Here is a 15,768-nt window from a genome sequence, read left to right on the forward strand (position 1 = left end):
AGTCTGATGACCAGAAAGCCACGGATAAAGTGCGCTGGAACGCTGTACTGTGCTGAAGCCCCCTGCAGCTTGAAGAGCCACAGAATAAAGAGCTTTGCAGTGGGGCAGCAGATCCATGTCAGAACCCAGAGCTCAGTGAGGCCTTGGCTGGTGCCCAACGCCTTGCCCCAACTGGGCCCCACTAATCCCCTCAGAGGCAGTGTGCCTGCTGAGACGAGTTAGAGGTTGGAGCTAATGGGGATTTGCAGTAAGAACATGGGGTCCCGACCTTCGCTCCCCTGCTTGTCAGAGTGTGGAGTATGGCTGTAACAGGCACTTGGGGACAGTGCCTAAGTCAGGGATGGGCTCCCATACCCAGTGGGGGATGACTGGGGGGTGGAAAGCTGCCTCCTCAGAGTCCTAGGACCTTAGGGGTGGGATACAGGATAGCCTGGGGAGTCTCTGCCTATAGAACTCATACCATATTTCTTAGAACAGATTCCCTTCTCTGGGGCTTCCCAGGATAGACTCTTACCTTCCTCAGTGGCTGCCCAGATCCCTTGCTAGACGCACAGTGTTCCATCTAGATATGGGAAGGGAAGAACAGAGTCAAGATGACATCATCCACAAGACCAGTTTCTTGTTCTGTGCTGACTTTTAGGAGGCATCTGATCTGCATGACAGATCAGAACAGAGACTGCGGGCTCCAGGAGTGCAGAGACTCCTACCTGCCCCGTGTCTGCATCCCTGGAGCTGCATCCTTGTGCTGATCCCTTGCTCCGGCCAGGACGTGGGAGGGTCACTGAGTATCCTCATTGGTTCCGTTCAGTTATGGTTACAGAGCCTTTGCAGTGAGTGCGCCAACTTCAGGATACTCTGGGAGCAAGAGCGATGTCTGCCATTGGTGAATTAGGGAGAGATGGATGGTAATTAAATATTCATACGCAAACCCAATATGCTTGTATTTGCTATTTTGAATTGGTGCTGAACAGGAGGCTTGCGTGTGTGTGTGTGTGTGTGTGTGTGTGGTGTGTGTGTGCGCGCGCGTGCCTGCCTGCCCCCGCTCGTGCATACACTGGAATGTATAGGTGAAGGAACAGTTGGAAACTAGGGGAAAGGTGTGTAGATAGAAATAAGAAAGCTGAAGGGTTTTAGGTTCATGATGCCCAATGCCCATTATGTATGTGACCCAGCCAGCTCTTGCTGAATGCCTCACCAGGGACATACACTGTGGGTGTTTTCCTGCTATACTTTGGCTCTCCAGCATTTGCTGGCCCCTCTGACCCCCTTATCAGAAACCTCTTCCTTTGGTCAGGCTCTGTTCTCCTCCCAGCCAGTGATGAGGGTCCTGTTCATGTGTTCGCTTCTCTCTCCGGGTGCACCCGTGGTCTCTTCTGATTGGAATTTCCAGACCATGCACTGCTCTCCCAGTGGTCCTCTTATCCTTCAGATGCACATCTGGTTGTTCTCGTTTTGAGGGACCTGTGACAACACCATGGACGAAGGTTGGGTGCCCTGAGTTTGTGAAGCACAGAAGGATGAGGGCTGGGAAAGGTCCAGGCTGTGCTGAGAGGATTTCCAACAGGCCACGTGCAAGCAGAGATGAGCAACTTTAGCTGGGGAGGGTGTGTGTGGGGGGGTCGACGTGAGTGGTGACAAAAGACCACAGAAGTGTCACAGGGCAAGTCAAATGTAGCAAAAAGTGAGACCGCAGCAGCTATATAGCAAATACAGGGAAGGCTTCTGGCGCACCCTAGTGGCCAGAACTCTGGGAACAACTGTGATGCCGTGTGGGGAAAGGAGGGACAAAAGCCCCGCTTTTGTCAGACAAATGGAAATGAGGTTTAAAGGCTAAGCTGTGTACTCCTGGGATCTCACCAGGTCTTGCATGACAGACAACGTCCATCCCACAAAGCCCTCTTGGGTTCTCTGGGCCCATGGCTGGTGTGCGACAGAAACAGTCGAACCCAGGAATCTTCCCGTTGCTTCCTTTGATGTCAGCAATCTTCATCTTTTTTTTTTTTTTTTTTTGAGACTGACCAACACTTGCCATTCCTGCTGGCCTTCATACCACCTCTTCTGGGTTTGTAAACTGTTCCGTTTGGTCATTTAAACAGGAGAGAAGGTTCCTGCTGTGGACTGACTGGCCAGGGCCAGTCTGGGCTTCCTAAGGGGGGTTACCTCCCCATCTCTCCCAAAGCCCTCAGGGTTCCGCTCTATCTGCTCTGTACTCTGGGAGCTTCAGTCGGCGGCCATCAACCTCTCTGGCCAGTCTTAGCAGGCTCTGCCTTGACCCAGTTGTTCCAGACTGTGCCAGGCCTCCCAGTTATCCCTTGTCCTCCTTCTTGGTATGAGTGCTTGCAGAATTGATTTCCTGAGACACACTTTGACCCAGTGCTGTGATAAGAAGCATTTAAAACCCATTTATTGTAAGGATCCAGGGTTACTGCTGAGACCATGATGCCGGCTGATTTTTTTTTTTTTTTTTTTTTTTTTTAATAAAGACTCCCGGGAGAATTCCTGTCTTATCTGAGTGCCCAAACAGCTGGACTCCTGACACTCGGATCCATTTAGACTACACATAGATCATGTGTGCTGCTGACCCCCCTTCCTTGGCTCTCAGGAAGCACTGAGCCCCTACTCTGCCCTGGCTGGTATGCCTGTGAATCACAGGGCACATTCAGAGAGCCTGCCCTTGCAGTTTCTTCTCTGCTGAGCCCTCCCACCTGGTCTCCTGCTGATCTGTAAATCCCGCCAAGCTACTGTAAAGTCTGCATGGAACAGGCCTGGGTGGAATTGATTGGCTAATCAATACACATAACAAACCTTTCTTGCCTGGCTGAGGAGAGGATTAAGTAGATAGTGGGGAGCGGCCTAGAACTCTCTCTCTCAGGCTCTGCCTGGGGGTGAGCTGCCTGCTGTGTTGTGCTGAGGGGCTGCCTGGAGTTGCTGCCTCCCTGTGCACCCCACATTCTCTAGGGCACACCTCCCTGTGCACCCCACATTCTCTAGGGCACACCTCCCTGTGCACCCCACATTCTCTAGGGCACACCTCCCTGTGCACCCCACATTCTCTAGGGCACACCTCCCTGTGCACCTCACATTCTCTAGGGCACACCTCCCTGTGCACCCCACATTCTCTAGGGCACACCTCCCTGTGCACCCCACATTCTCTAGGGCACACCTACCTCTGTACCCCACATTTTCTAGGGCACACCTCCCTGTGCACCCCACATTCTCTAGGGCACACCTCCCTGTGCACCCCACATTCTCTAGGGTACCACCTCCCTGCTCACTCCACATTCTCTAGGGCACACCTCCCTGCGCACTCCACATTCTCTAGGGCACACCTCTCTGTGCACCCCACATTCTCTAGGGCACACCTCCCTGCCTGCCTTTATCTTTTCTGAACCTCCCTGCTTCCCTGTGGTCAAAGGCGGCTAGTGGCTTGACTGTATCTTCTTACCACCTCCCAATGCCTCTGTTAACATTGGTCCTTCACTTCAGGGATCTCGAGGGCCTTGGTCAAAGAGCCAAGCCCCTCACAGAACACGTGTCTGAATCTATTCACTCTACTGTAATGAAACACCTCAGGCTGGATGACTCATTAACAACAGGAACTTATTTCTTGTGGTTCTCAGTGTCAAGATTCAGAATTTGGTGTGTGAGGAGAGCCTGCACTCAGACTCCCGGGAATCAGACACTATTGTGTCCTCTAACAGCGCTGGGGCTGGCAACTGTGCAAGGCATCTTTGCTTTTACAATTTTTCCATTGCATTAATTTACTTACTCTGTGTGTGTGTCTGTGTGTGAGTGTCTCTGTGTGTGAGTGTCTCTGTGTGTCTGTATGTGTCTCTGTGTGTGTGTGTGTTTGTGGGGGATCTGTTGTGTGTATCTTTGTGTGTGTCTGTGTCTGTGTGTGTATCTGTGGGTGTATCTGTGTGTGTGTGTCTCTGTGTGTGTATGTGTCTGTGTGGTGTCTGTGTGTGTGTATGTCTCTGTGTGTGTATCTGTGGGGGTGGTCTGTGTGTGTATTTGTGTGTGTGTGTGTGTTTCTGTCTAGGTCTGGGTCTGTGTGTGTATGTCTCTGTGTGTGTATCTGTGTGTGTCTGTGTGTGTGTGGTGTGTGTGGGGGGCCTCTTTGGGGGGGAGGTCTGTGGAGGGGTGTCTGTGTGTGTTTGTATGTGGGCCTCTGTGTGTGTGTGTGTGTGTGTGTGTATCTGTGTCTATGTGTGTGTGTTTGTGTGTCTGTGTGTGTTGGAGGAGAGGTACCTGTGCCATGGCACACAACATGGAGGTCGGAAGACAACTTGCAGGAATCAGTTCTCTCTGTCCACCATGGGAATCCCTTTCATCAGGTTCTTGGCCTTCACACCAGCTCTCTGGGGCTTTTGTCCATTACATTCCAGTCTTGTTCCTGAGAGCTTGTCCCTGGTGTACCCCTCCTGCAGGCCCCATCTCCCAGCACCGTCATTTCTGTGACTAGGCTCCAGCCCAGGGATGGATGAGGTTATCTTCAGGCCACAGCATGTGTCTCTGAGCCCTCACATGTGGGGGGTCCCACTGGTGGGATGCTTAGAGAGCATTTGGCCGAGACTATGCATTTCACACATAGAACAGGGGAGACAGTGTAGCCGACGGTCTACCACTATGTAGGTTCAGAAACACCTACGGTCGGCGTGTCCTGTCTCTCCTTCCTGAAGGCTTTCACTACCTCAACCTTCAATTGCCCACTGATGACTGTATCATCAGTTGCCTCAAAAACAAACAACCAAGACAAAAAAAAAGTTGATCTGGGTTCTGAAGAAATTGGGGGTCTAACCTGGGTTTCTCCTACAATTGCTAGGTTCAGCAGGGAGCTAGCTGGGACTGAACAGTCTGCAGGAAGTGGGCATAGAGCCTTGGTTTGTGGCATGGTCCCAAGGGGCCCAGGCTTTCTTTTGCTCTGTGATCCCCCAGAGTAGACTTGGAATCAGAGCCAGCCTAGTTCAGGACCGGGTGAGTCACTTGGTTCTGTCTCCTCCATCCTCTAGCAGTCACAGCTTGCTTACAGCAAAACAGAGGGGAAGCCAGGGCCACAGAGGGCCATGGAGAGCTCTCTCCTATGCTTCATTGGGGTTTGGCCAACCATGGGGGCCTGCCAGTGCTGATCACAGCTACACACCTCTGCCCAGAGGGGAGGTGACTGGGGACAGTGTCCCAGTGTCTGCCAGGACAGAAAACTCCTAACTACCATTTACTCATTCAGCCAGTTGACAAAGCAACTAAGAGCCCATCCAGACTCTGGAGTGGGGTCACTCATGAGGCCAGGAACCTCTCTTCTTATTACCATGACCCTCCTGACTGGTACCCTCTCTTTCTCTGTTTGTCCCCCCAGGGACCTGAGTGAGAATTTTCTCCAGGCTGTGCCCAGGAAGGCTTTTCGGGGAGCCACAGACCTCAAAAATCTGTGAGTAGAGGCTTGGGATGGTCACCCTGGCACACCCCTATCTGTACCATGTGTTCTGAGCCACCTTAGAGAGAATAGGCAGAACCACATCTTGATGGTGACTCTGTGTGACAGCCCCATATGTGCTGACAGTGTACTCTCTGGGGACTGGGGACATGGAGTATGAACCATGAGGTGCCAGGCCACATTCCCAGCCCCTAGCTCTCCAGTGTCCTCTGGCTTTTGGGGTTAGCAGCTGGTTTTAGTCTCCTCTAAGTTATACTGCAAAGCTGCTGCAAGTCCGTTAACATTGCTGAGCCTTCCTATATTGTTTGAGAAAACAATGTGCCCCCCACAAGCTTATTCTGAGGTTGAAATGAGATGAGGAAATACGTACACTGTGCTGGGTACTGTTTAAATGTGATAGCTTATTAGTATTCAAATTTATTCCGGTCCAGGCTTACCACCTCCTGAGGTCTGGCTACAAACAGAAATGGCAAATGCCTGGCATGCTTGTCACACACACCCCCCTCCCATGCCTGTGGCAGACATCGGTAATCGATCAGCACATTCTTTCCCACTGAACTCAGATCACAGCTTCCATTCGCCCTGACGGCAGCGCTCCAGGTAGCCAGGGCTAGCCAATCTCACTTGGCATTCAGCAGAACTCTGTCTGCCAGCCCCTGCTGCCACTCCTCCTGGATGACTCTCATTTGTCAGCTGCCAACATAACTCTAGGTGGTCTCCAAAATGTGAGGGAGGGATGCCTGCTTCCCAAGGGAGATACGGGGCTGGGTAGAGGAATGTAATGGGACTTTTATTTCGATTTATTGTTTGAACTGAAAATAAGAGGAAATCGGCTTTTATGGATAGTTCCTTTGGACTGGCACATGCAAAATAAATGGTTGACATTATTACTCTCCTCTTTGGAAATAATGGAGTGGTCTGTCAAAATGTTCAAGCCCCTGCTCTGGGCAACGCTTCCCCTCCCTACAGCTCCCCTCTGCTTTACAGACAGCTGGACAAGAACCGGATCAGCTGCATCGAGGAAGGGGCCTTCCGTGCCCTACGGGGACTGGAGGTTCTGTGAGTAAAACCCAGGGCGGCCATGGGTGGGGAGCTGATGTAGTTCAAGGTCAGGGTCACACCTCAGCTGCTCAAAGTCCCCCCAAACAGGAGGTTTGGGCATTTTTCTTTCCAACAGGAGGCTAAGAGGTGGCTTTTTTGGGTGTGTGTAAACTGGCCTTTCTCCTATGGCTCTTCTGAGTTCTGGCACCCTGTCCTCCCAGATTTAGAACCCCGGGCAGGGGTGACAAGAGTGCAGTCACCTGCTCAGCTCTGGGCTGTTCCTCCACCTCGGTAACCAGAGCAGGGTTGGCCCCTGTCTAGGTAAAATGTCACAGCTGGCGTGAGAGGCTGTATATGAGCAGACACGTCTCCTGCAAATCCCTGCTGGGCAGGTGTTAAATATGTCCATCTGTCCCTTTCAGGACCCTGAACAACAACAACATCACCACCATCCCTGTGTCCAGTTTCAACCATATGCCCAAGCTTCGGACCTTGTGAGTCGCCTGGGCAGTGAGAAGAGGGTGTGGGTGTGGGTGTGGCTGCCCTCCACAGCCCAGGGGGCAGCCAGGGTAGGCAGGGATTTGAAATTGAAAGTCAACCAAAGTCCCTTGTGCTTGGTTTTTCCTTGGACAACAAACGACTTGGTTTTGTCCTTGGAGTTGAGGTGGGTGATCTGGGCAAAGGAACTCAATGACACCAGGCCATAGAGCAGGCAGGGAGAGCAGGGAGCTGGGAAGGGGCAGTCCTGAGTTGGGGACTCCTGCTTGGGGAGATGGATGATGGATCGGCGGGGTTCTGTTCCTGTGAGCTGCTGTTCTCCGGTAGCCGGCTGCACTCCAACCACCTGTTCTGTGACTGTCACCTGGCCTGGCTCTCTCAGTGGCTGAGACAGAGGCCCACCATCGGACTCTTCACCCAGTGCTCCGGTCCCGCCAGCCTTCGGGGCCTCAATGTGGCAGAGGTGCAAAAGGGCGAGTTCAGCTGCTCAGGTGGGTGCCCGTGCCCTTGGCCTTCCCTTGCTGGCTCATCCCCCTTGTTTATGATGAGCACCCACAACCACTCACTGATGTCTACGCACCGTCAGTTCCTCTCTGCCGACCACCTCTGGTCTATGGCATCTTCCCCTCCCCCACCCATGTTTTCCCTGTGCCCTCTGTTCCTCCACTGTCTGTCCCCTTCTGTCCCAGTCTCTGTTGCCTCTCCCTCTACCCCATGCCTTCTCCTGCTCCATACACCAGTCACTCCCGCTCCTCCCCTCCCTCCTCCCCCCTCCTGGCGCCCCCTCTGCTTCACCACAGCTGTGTTAGTGGATTGCTTTCCTTGGCTTCCAGCATGGGAACGGCAGAACTCGGCCCCTATGGGGAGTGAGGATACCAATGATGCTATCGTCGCAAAGCAGAATACTGTTCAGCCATTAGTAGGGAGAGTTTATAAGGGGAGGAGACCCTCCCAGTGATGCCAGGAAAGTGAACTTCACAAACAAGAGTCAGGGATCTTAGGTGCTGCATCTCAAGAGTAGCAAAGCATGGGTTCTGACATCACACAGTGGGCATGGCCCCGGTTTTGACACTTAGTAGTTGAGCCATGTCAATTTCTACCAGGAAATGGATGCTAGAAGGATCCTCCAATGGTGGTGCAGGAGGGTTCATGTGAGACTTGTGGTGTGGAGCACAGAGCTCAATAAACAAATTCCATGGATAAGAGGATACTATATCTGGAAGGCTGGGTGATTTGAGCTTCAGAACTCTAGAATAGAATTTTCTAGCTGATCTTGAATCAGCTTCGAGAGCCGTCAGCTCTGTCCTTGTAGTTGCATGGACCCTAGACATTCAGTGTGTTCTCTTGTTCTTGCACCCCTGGGGAGCTCCTATGAGTGAACCTCCTCCACAGACTGCCACCTGTGCTCTCCCAGCAGCCGATCTGGAGGGGGCAGGGGAGCGGCAATGTGAGGCTCTCTGACATCACACCTCCTGTCTCTGCAGGCCAGGGGGAGGCTGCGGGAGCACCTGCCTGCACCCTCTCGTCCGGTTCCTGCCCAGCCATGTGTAGTTGTAGCAGCGGCATCGTGGACTGCCGTGGCAAGGGCCTCACCGCCATCCCTGCTAACCTTCCAGAGACCATGACGGAGATGTGAGTGCAGGGCTAAGCAGGCTGTTCTGTCCACCAATGAAGAGTCCGCCAATGGGAGGTAGCACCCCAGCTTTCCCAGGTTTCCCGAGCTCCCTGTACAAGGCTGGGAAGCTCCCAAGCATGAAGGAGAGGGTATCCCTTCAAGGTCCACACCCAACCCAGTCGGCTGGGGCTGCCAGCGTGGGTTTCTTACTGTAGCATCACCATGGGGTCCCTTCAGCCACAGAAAGCTGGGATTTGGGGGCTCAAATCACAGCATGTGTCCATCTCCTTAACCAATATTGGCCCCACAGGGGAAGGGGTTTCAGGGACCAGTAGTTGGTTGCTAAGGGTGACCCTCAGTCTTCTCACAATCTTCTTGTCCCTGCAGCCGCCTGGAGTTGAATGGTATCAAATCCATCCCACCCGGAGCCTTTTCTCCCTACAGAAAGCTGCGCAGGATGTGAGTGCAGGCCTTTCCTGGCAGTCTCCAGCTATCAGGAGGAAGAGTCTGGGGCCAGACCTGTCTCACAGCCTAGGCTCAGACCTTGACTCAGACCCAGCCTGGCCTTCCTGCATCTGGGGCTGTTGACTGGGATATGAGGTGGCAGAGTATCTGTGAGGCCCTGGGAACCAAGTTCAAGCCTGGCTCATGTTCGAAGCTGCTTGTCACTTTATCGTGACAATGGAAGGCCAGTGAAAAGGCCTTAGGGCCCTGGGACGGAAAAAAAGTAGCCTGTGGGTGTTTGCCTGAGTGGGCAGCTGGCCTTTTTAGTTTTTAAGAGTCTCCCTCCCCCATGTGGTTGGGAGACCAGGTTTGCAGCCTTGGGGCAGCCACCTTCTCTCTGCTCCCCTTGCAGAGACCTGAGCAACAACCAGATTGCAGAGATTGCACCCGACGCCTTCCAAGGCCTGCGCTCCTTGAATTCCCTGTGAGTAGAACGCCCAGGTCTGGTGGGCTTTGTAGCAGGCCAAGCTCCCGATGGTTCGGAACCACGTTAGGGAAGACAGGAGGCTGTCAGCTCCCAGCTTCTATGCATGCCTTCTCATGGAGGAGAATCCAAGCCGATAGGTACCGCCAGCTGTGGACGGTGCACATGAAGTTGTGCAGTGTGCAGCCCCCACAACTGTGCATGACAGCCTGAGCACGCACTGGCACAGTGGAGATGATCAGACCTTGGGTGGCCTATAGGGGTTTTGTTTTGTTTTGTTTTCTCCTGTGAGATATGAATACAGTTACTTTTCATTGGATCTCATGTCCGTGTAGAAGAGACCAAAGGTCCATTTCAACGCATCCCTGTCACTCCTGGGGTCAAGGCCAGCTTCCTACTCTCTAGGAAACTGCATGCTGGGATCAAAGACACGAGTCTCATGTTGTCTGTTTCCACCATAGCCAGCCCTGGCCTCATCTTTCTGCCCAGGTTTCCCCTCTTCTTCATCTCTACCCTGCAGCCTCCAGCACAGCTCAGGGACAGGCATCTGACCACGTCTTGAGTCTGGCTGTCTTCCTGTAGGCTGCCGTCTAGTTCCTCCCCCATTCAAGTCACCTTCTGTGGTCCCCATGTGGTCCTTACCTCAGGAGGCCCATCTCCAGGAGGCAGGAATGTACCCTCCCTGTAGGCTAGATTTCTGCTAGACTTATCCCTGCTCTGCCCGCCTCTGGGAAGGTTCTCCAAGCCATATCTGAGGAGACGACGTGCAGGCTTTTCACTCTGACTGATGACACTAGGAGTGAAATGCACGCTCCTCACTGCGCGTGATTTCTTTATACTGTGTTCTTCCCCACCCCCCACCCCCGCCCTCTCATTATACACAGGACTCATTCATGCTCAGTGCAGGAAACTTTGCAAATATCAAAGTGTAAAAATACACCACTTGCAATCCCACCACCTATCACACGTGCTGTCTGCCGTTCTATTTTTTCCCCCACATCTCTCTGAAAATATGTTCCTCCTTCCTGCCTGGAGACTGTTTCTCCTTTGGATCTGAGACCGAATTACTTTCTCGTGGGGCCCTTCTGAAGGGCATCTCTGCAGACTTCTGTGGGGTTCACTGGGGTTGGGAAGGGCAGAGGGGGTGAACACAGGAACAAAATTACACCCCCAATTGCAGAAATCTAACCTATGGGGAGGGAATGATCCTGCATCCTGGAGATGGGCTGCTTGAAGACTCATTACTGCCACCTGCTGGCAAGATGCTGTAGTAACCATATTGGTGGAGAGGCTGCCTGTGGGTCTGCAGAGCCCTGCTGGGGTTTGGCAAAGCTGCCTCCTCTGACCTCCCCTTCTGCTGTCTTTTCTCCAGGGTCCTCTATGGCAACAAGATTACAGACCTGCCCCGAGGTGTATTTGGAGGCCTGTACACACTCCAGCTGCTGTAAGGAACGATTTTAGGGTATCCTTAGGCCCACATCCCTCTGGCTTCCCAGAGACACTCCCACCCCACTCTGTTCTCTACCACAGGTTTCAGATGTTTTCTGTTGATATTTTTAACTTGGGGGTTGGTAGAAGCTAAGGGTCTGTTAATATAGCCCAAAATTGTGACCTTATAGTACTCAGGGTGTCAGATCAGCTACTAAGGTGGGAACAATCCAAGAGAATTTGTGTCTAGATTGTCCATATTCTAACTCTCCTCAATCATGAAGTCCTGGTCAGGCCAGCAGCCTTGTAGAATCTTTAACATGGGGTGTGACTTTTTCTGGGAACTTCAGTTCACAACACACTTGGGGTACAAGACTCACCTGAGACAGGAACATGAAGACAGTCTGCCCCAGGAAGGCTGTGCAGCCACATGTGGAGATGGAGGCAGGCTTAGAGCTCTTTGCTGGACATCAGGACCCAGAGGTTCATGGGGTGTGACCTGTGTTCTTTGGGGACAGGGCTGTCTTTTAGAGGGGTCCTCAGGTCAGCTCTGCCTCCTGGAGTCAAGAGAATTTAGGCCAGGAATCTAAACCTAGACAATACTATATTGAAACACCCCTGTGTGTGCATGGGGGCCCTATGGGATCCTGGACAAGAGGAACCTCTCTATCCCGATGCTATCCTGCAGTCAACTTGGAGACTCACCATGTGGACAAAGATGGAGAAGGCACTGTGGCGTACCCTAAGGGCCCCAGTGTCCAGGACCAGGATGGTGCAGGGCGTGTGAAGGGTCAGGCCTTGCCCCTCTCTCACCTCCCAGCCTGGCTCTGCCTACAGGCTTCTAAATGCCAACAAGATCAACTGCATCCGGCCTGATGCCTTCCAGGACCTGCAGAACCTCTCTCTGCTCTCCCTGTATGACAACAAGATCCAGAGTCTCGCCAAGGGCACCTTCACCTCCCTACGGGCCATCCAGACACTGTGAGCTTCTCCTCTTCCTATTTCTCTCTCCCCACCCAACAGGTGGGCCTAGTGTGGGTACAACATTGGGGTCCAAGTAGCAGCCTCTCCTCGACTGCTGTGTACAGTGAGGTGTCCTCCCACTAAGGAAAGATGTCTACAGACTCTTGAATGATCCTGGGTCACGGATCAGTGAAGACTCTCATTGGCTGGGTGACCCTAGGACAAGTTAATTCGCTCCCCTGAGCCTTCCTCTTAACTCTCCATAAAATAAGGGCATCTTCATACAGTTGTTATAAGATTAACAGGTGTTTACAACATAAGCGCGCACAGAGATGTTGGCTAAACGCCAGCTTGAGTTTACTAACGGCAACGTTAACGGCGTCTCTGGATTCAAAGCCGTGTTTCCACATTAACAGCTCTATGTTCTCAGGGATGGCATATCATTTAATCAGCAACACGTTCTTTTCTTAGAAGTTCATTAAGTAATAGTGCATCTGGAGAGTGGTAATGCTGAGTCTGATGGGAAACAGAGAAACCAGGAAGCACTGAATCTAGTCTCCGTCACTGTGGAGAACTGTGCTCCTTTGATGTGGGATGCAGTGCTCCCTTGATGTGGGATGCAGTGCTCCCTTGCTGAGGGATGCAGTGCTCCCTTGATGTGGGATGCAGTGCTCCCTTGATGTGGGATGCAGTGCTCCCTTGATGTGGGATGCAGTGCTCCCTTGATGTGGGATGCAGTGCTCCCTTGATGTGGGATGCAGTGCTCCCTTGATGTGGGATGCAGTGCTCCCTTGATGTGGGATGCAGTGCTCCCTTGATGTGGGATGCAGTGCTCCCTTGATGTGGGATGCAGTGCTCCCTTGATGTGGGATGCAGTGCTCCCTTGATGTGGGATGCAGTGCTCCCTTGATGTGGGATGCAGTGCTCCCTTGCTGAGGGATGCAGTGCTCCCTTGATGTGGGATGCAGTGCTCCCTTGATGTGGGATGCAGTGCTCCCTTGCTGAGGGATGCAGTGCTCCCTTGATGTGGGATGCAGTGCTCCCTTGCTGAGGGATGCAGTGCTCCCTTGATGTGGGATGCAGTGCTCCCTTGCTGAGGGATGCAGTGCTCCCTTGATGTGGGATGCAGTGCTCCCTTGATGTGGGATGCAGTGCTCCCTTGCTGAGGGATGCAGTGCTCCCTTGATGTGGGATGCAGTGCTCCCTTGATGTGGGATGCAGTGCTCCCTTGATGTGGGATGCAGTGCTCCCTTGCTGAGGGATGCGGTGCTCCCTTGATGTGGGATGCAGTGCTCCCTTGCTGAGGGATGCAGTGCTCCCTTGATGTGGGATGCAGTGCTCCCTTGATGTGGGATGCAGTGCTCCCTTGATGTGGGATGCAGTGCTCCCTTGATGTGGGATGCAGTGCTCCCTTGATGTGGGATGCAGTGCTCCCTTGATGTGGGATGCAGTGCTCCCTTGATGTGGGGGTTGTACTCTCTCTTTATAGAGACCTTACTCCCTCGCTGTGGAAAGCTGTGCTCCCTAGCTGTGGAGAGCTGTATTCCTCTGCTGTGTAATGCTGTACTCCCTTGTTATGGAATGCTGTGCTCCCTCACTGTGGAGAGCTGTGCTCCTGGCTATGGAGAGCTGTGCTCCCTTGCCGTGGAGACTTCGAATCATAGCAGAAGCGGTAAAGTCCCAAGTGGCTCATTACTAGCTTTAACTCCAGCCCGGGTCTGGCTTTTCTCCACCCACCCTTTTCACACCACCCAAACTGGTTGGTTGGAAGCGAATGCCAGCCATTGTCTGTCCTCTATCTCTGGCCTCTGCAGCCACAAGGACTGGGGATATAGTTCAGGGTCGGAGTGCTTGGCTTGCATGCATGGGGCCCGAGCTCTACTCTCAGTAACACAAAATGAGCAAAACCTGCAAGACTGTTAGCATGTCTAAAAACTTAATAACCAGTTCTTAGATAGCATCAAACATTGAAGTCAGCGTTTGAACTTCTGCTTGTCTCGTGTGTGTTACACAAATTTTCATTCTCTGTTGGAGTCAAGATTTGACGTTGCCTATGCAACAGGATTGATGTGTTCCTAACGTCATCCTTCATCTGTAGACATGAGTCAGTTTCTTTCCTCCTTGATGATGTGGCAGGCAACGCTCCGTGTAAGCAACTGAGGAAGGAGACTTTCTTATTCTGGGCTCACTGTTTCAGACGGTTCAGTCCATGGTTCCTGGGTTCTTGGGCAAAACTTCATGGAGATGGGAGCACCTGGCAGAGGGACTTCTTCACATCAGGCTGGAGAAAGAGGGAGGAAGAAGAGGAGGAGGAAGATGAGGAGAGAGGGAGAGAGAGAGAGAGAGAGAGAGAGAGAGAGAGAGAGAGAGAGAGAGAGATCGCCCTAGAAAGCTAGTGAAATGGTTCAGCAGGCAAAAGTACTTGCCACCAAAACTGGTATCTTAAGTTCAATCCCTGTGACCCACATGGTGGAAAGAGGACGGGCTCCTGCTGGTTGTCCTTCTACTTCCACAGACACACCATGGCACATGTGTCCCTCCAAATAAATCAGTTCTAAAATAAACGGATAACCCCGGGAGACTATGGCCAGCGACTCTCACCCAGCTGGCATGGCCTCTTGAAGTTTTCACCCCTCCCCAAACAGTGGAGACCAAGACTTCAGCACAGTCTGGGAACATTTCCCATGGGGACGGGGTCCTCCGTTGCCCTCATCCCCTGTCATTCATTCATAGGTGACACTCCAGCCTTTGCTCTGTCACATTGGAAGTGTGTCACCATGTCACAAATCCCCCTGGCCTCTGTCTGTCTTTCTAGAATGAGTATTGGGTCTAGGAGCTTGGTTGATTTTTGGGTTTGAATGACTGACAATAGATTGTTTCTTGGTAAGAGGTGTTCTAAAGCATGAGATGTCTGTCTGGTTGCCTTCCTCTTCCTCTTCCTCCTTCTCCCCTTCTTCCTCCTCCTCTTCTTCGTCTTCATGAAACAACCATTGACCTCCGTGGTGGTTAAAAATTCATTGTCACCTGACTGGATTTATAATCACCACGGAAACACATGGCAGGCTATATCTATGTTTCCAGAAAGGTTAAACTGAGGTGGGAAGCCCCTCCCTGAATGTGGGTGACGTTCTTCTCTGTTTGCTTCCCGACTTCCGACGACCCCGATTTTCTCTTTCTCTTCCACTGCAGTACATCCCACCAGTGTGGACTTTGTCCTTCTTAAGCCCATGAAAAACAAAAACAAAGACAAAATCAAAATCCAACCCTTCCTTCCTTTGGTTGCTTTTGCTTAAAAGGGCTACTAACTATAGACAGTGTTCGTTGATGAATCAGGCCCCGTCGATCCTCCCTTGGCCTCAGTAGTCAGAGCGGTCCCTGATGGTGTTGCTCAGCAGGTGACAACATCTGTGTGAGGCTGAACAGGTTGAGTTAAACGGATGACACCCACTCCCTGGGGACTCTGCACAGCCGCCGATGTCAGCCACAAGGACAAACTCATTAAGCCCACACGTGCACCTGCAGCCTGACTCCTGCTAATTAATTTACTCGCAGGCAGTGAGAGGAGTAAGTGGCCCGTGGGAGCCTCAGCGAGCATGTGGAAGTAGAGGTTATGGTGAGAGATGGGGAAGATGGTCGTTTTCAGTAGCTGGCAGGGTCTTGGCAGAAGCAGGAAGGGTGCAAGGGCTTGAACTGGTACAAGGAAGCCTTGGGTGGGGGTGGGAAGGAGGGATGCAGGTTCTTTGAGTGCATTATCATAACAACAGTAGCCCTGTGGAAGCAGGGCCTATTGGCTGGGTTTCCATTCAGAGGAAATTGAGGTGGAAGATGCCCTGAGATCCCCCACAAAGTTGAACAGTATCA

The 15,768-nt window shown here is 52.4% G+C and overlaps 1 protein-coding gene across 1 annotated transcript in view; it reads left to right on the plus strand.

The window, feature by feature from the left end:
- Positions 1 to 15,768, plus strand: part of Slit1 (slit guidance ligand 1) — a 145,550-nt gene that overhangs the window by 86,043 nt on the left and 43,739 nt on the right. Inside the window, exons 5-13 of the mRNA XM_021151346.2 lie at positions 5,357 to 5,428; positions 6,422 to 6,493; positions 6,898 to 6,969; positions 7,301 to 7,464; positions 8,458 to 8,605; positions 8,976 to 9,047; positions 9,445 to 9,516; positions 10,889 to 10,960; positions 11,782 to 11,925. Coding sequence (XP_021007005.1) covers positions 5,357 to 5,428; positions 6,422 to 6,493; positions 6,898 to 6,969; positions 7,301 to 7,464; positions 8,458 to 8,605; positions 8,976 to 9,047; positions 9,445 to 9,516; positions 10,889 to 10,960; positions 11,782 to 11,925 — 888 coding nt within the window. The remainder of the gene's footprint in view (positions 1 to 5,356; positions 5,429 to 6,421; positions 6,494 to 6,897; positions 6,970 to 7,300; positions 7,465 to 8,457; positions 8,606 to 8,975; positions 9,048 to 9,444; positions 9,517 to 10,888; positions 10,961 to 11,781; positions 11,926 to 15,768) is intronic.

The sequence above is a fragment of the Mus caroli genome, unplaced genomic scaffold, assembly GCF_978045245.1.
Source record: "Mus caroli unplaced genomic scaffold, Mus_caroli_1 scaffold_20, whole genome shotgun sequence".
In the NCBI taxonomy this organism is placed as follows: Eukaryota; Metazoa; Chordata; class Mammalia; order Rodentia; family Muridae; genus Mus; species Mus caroli.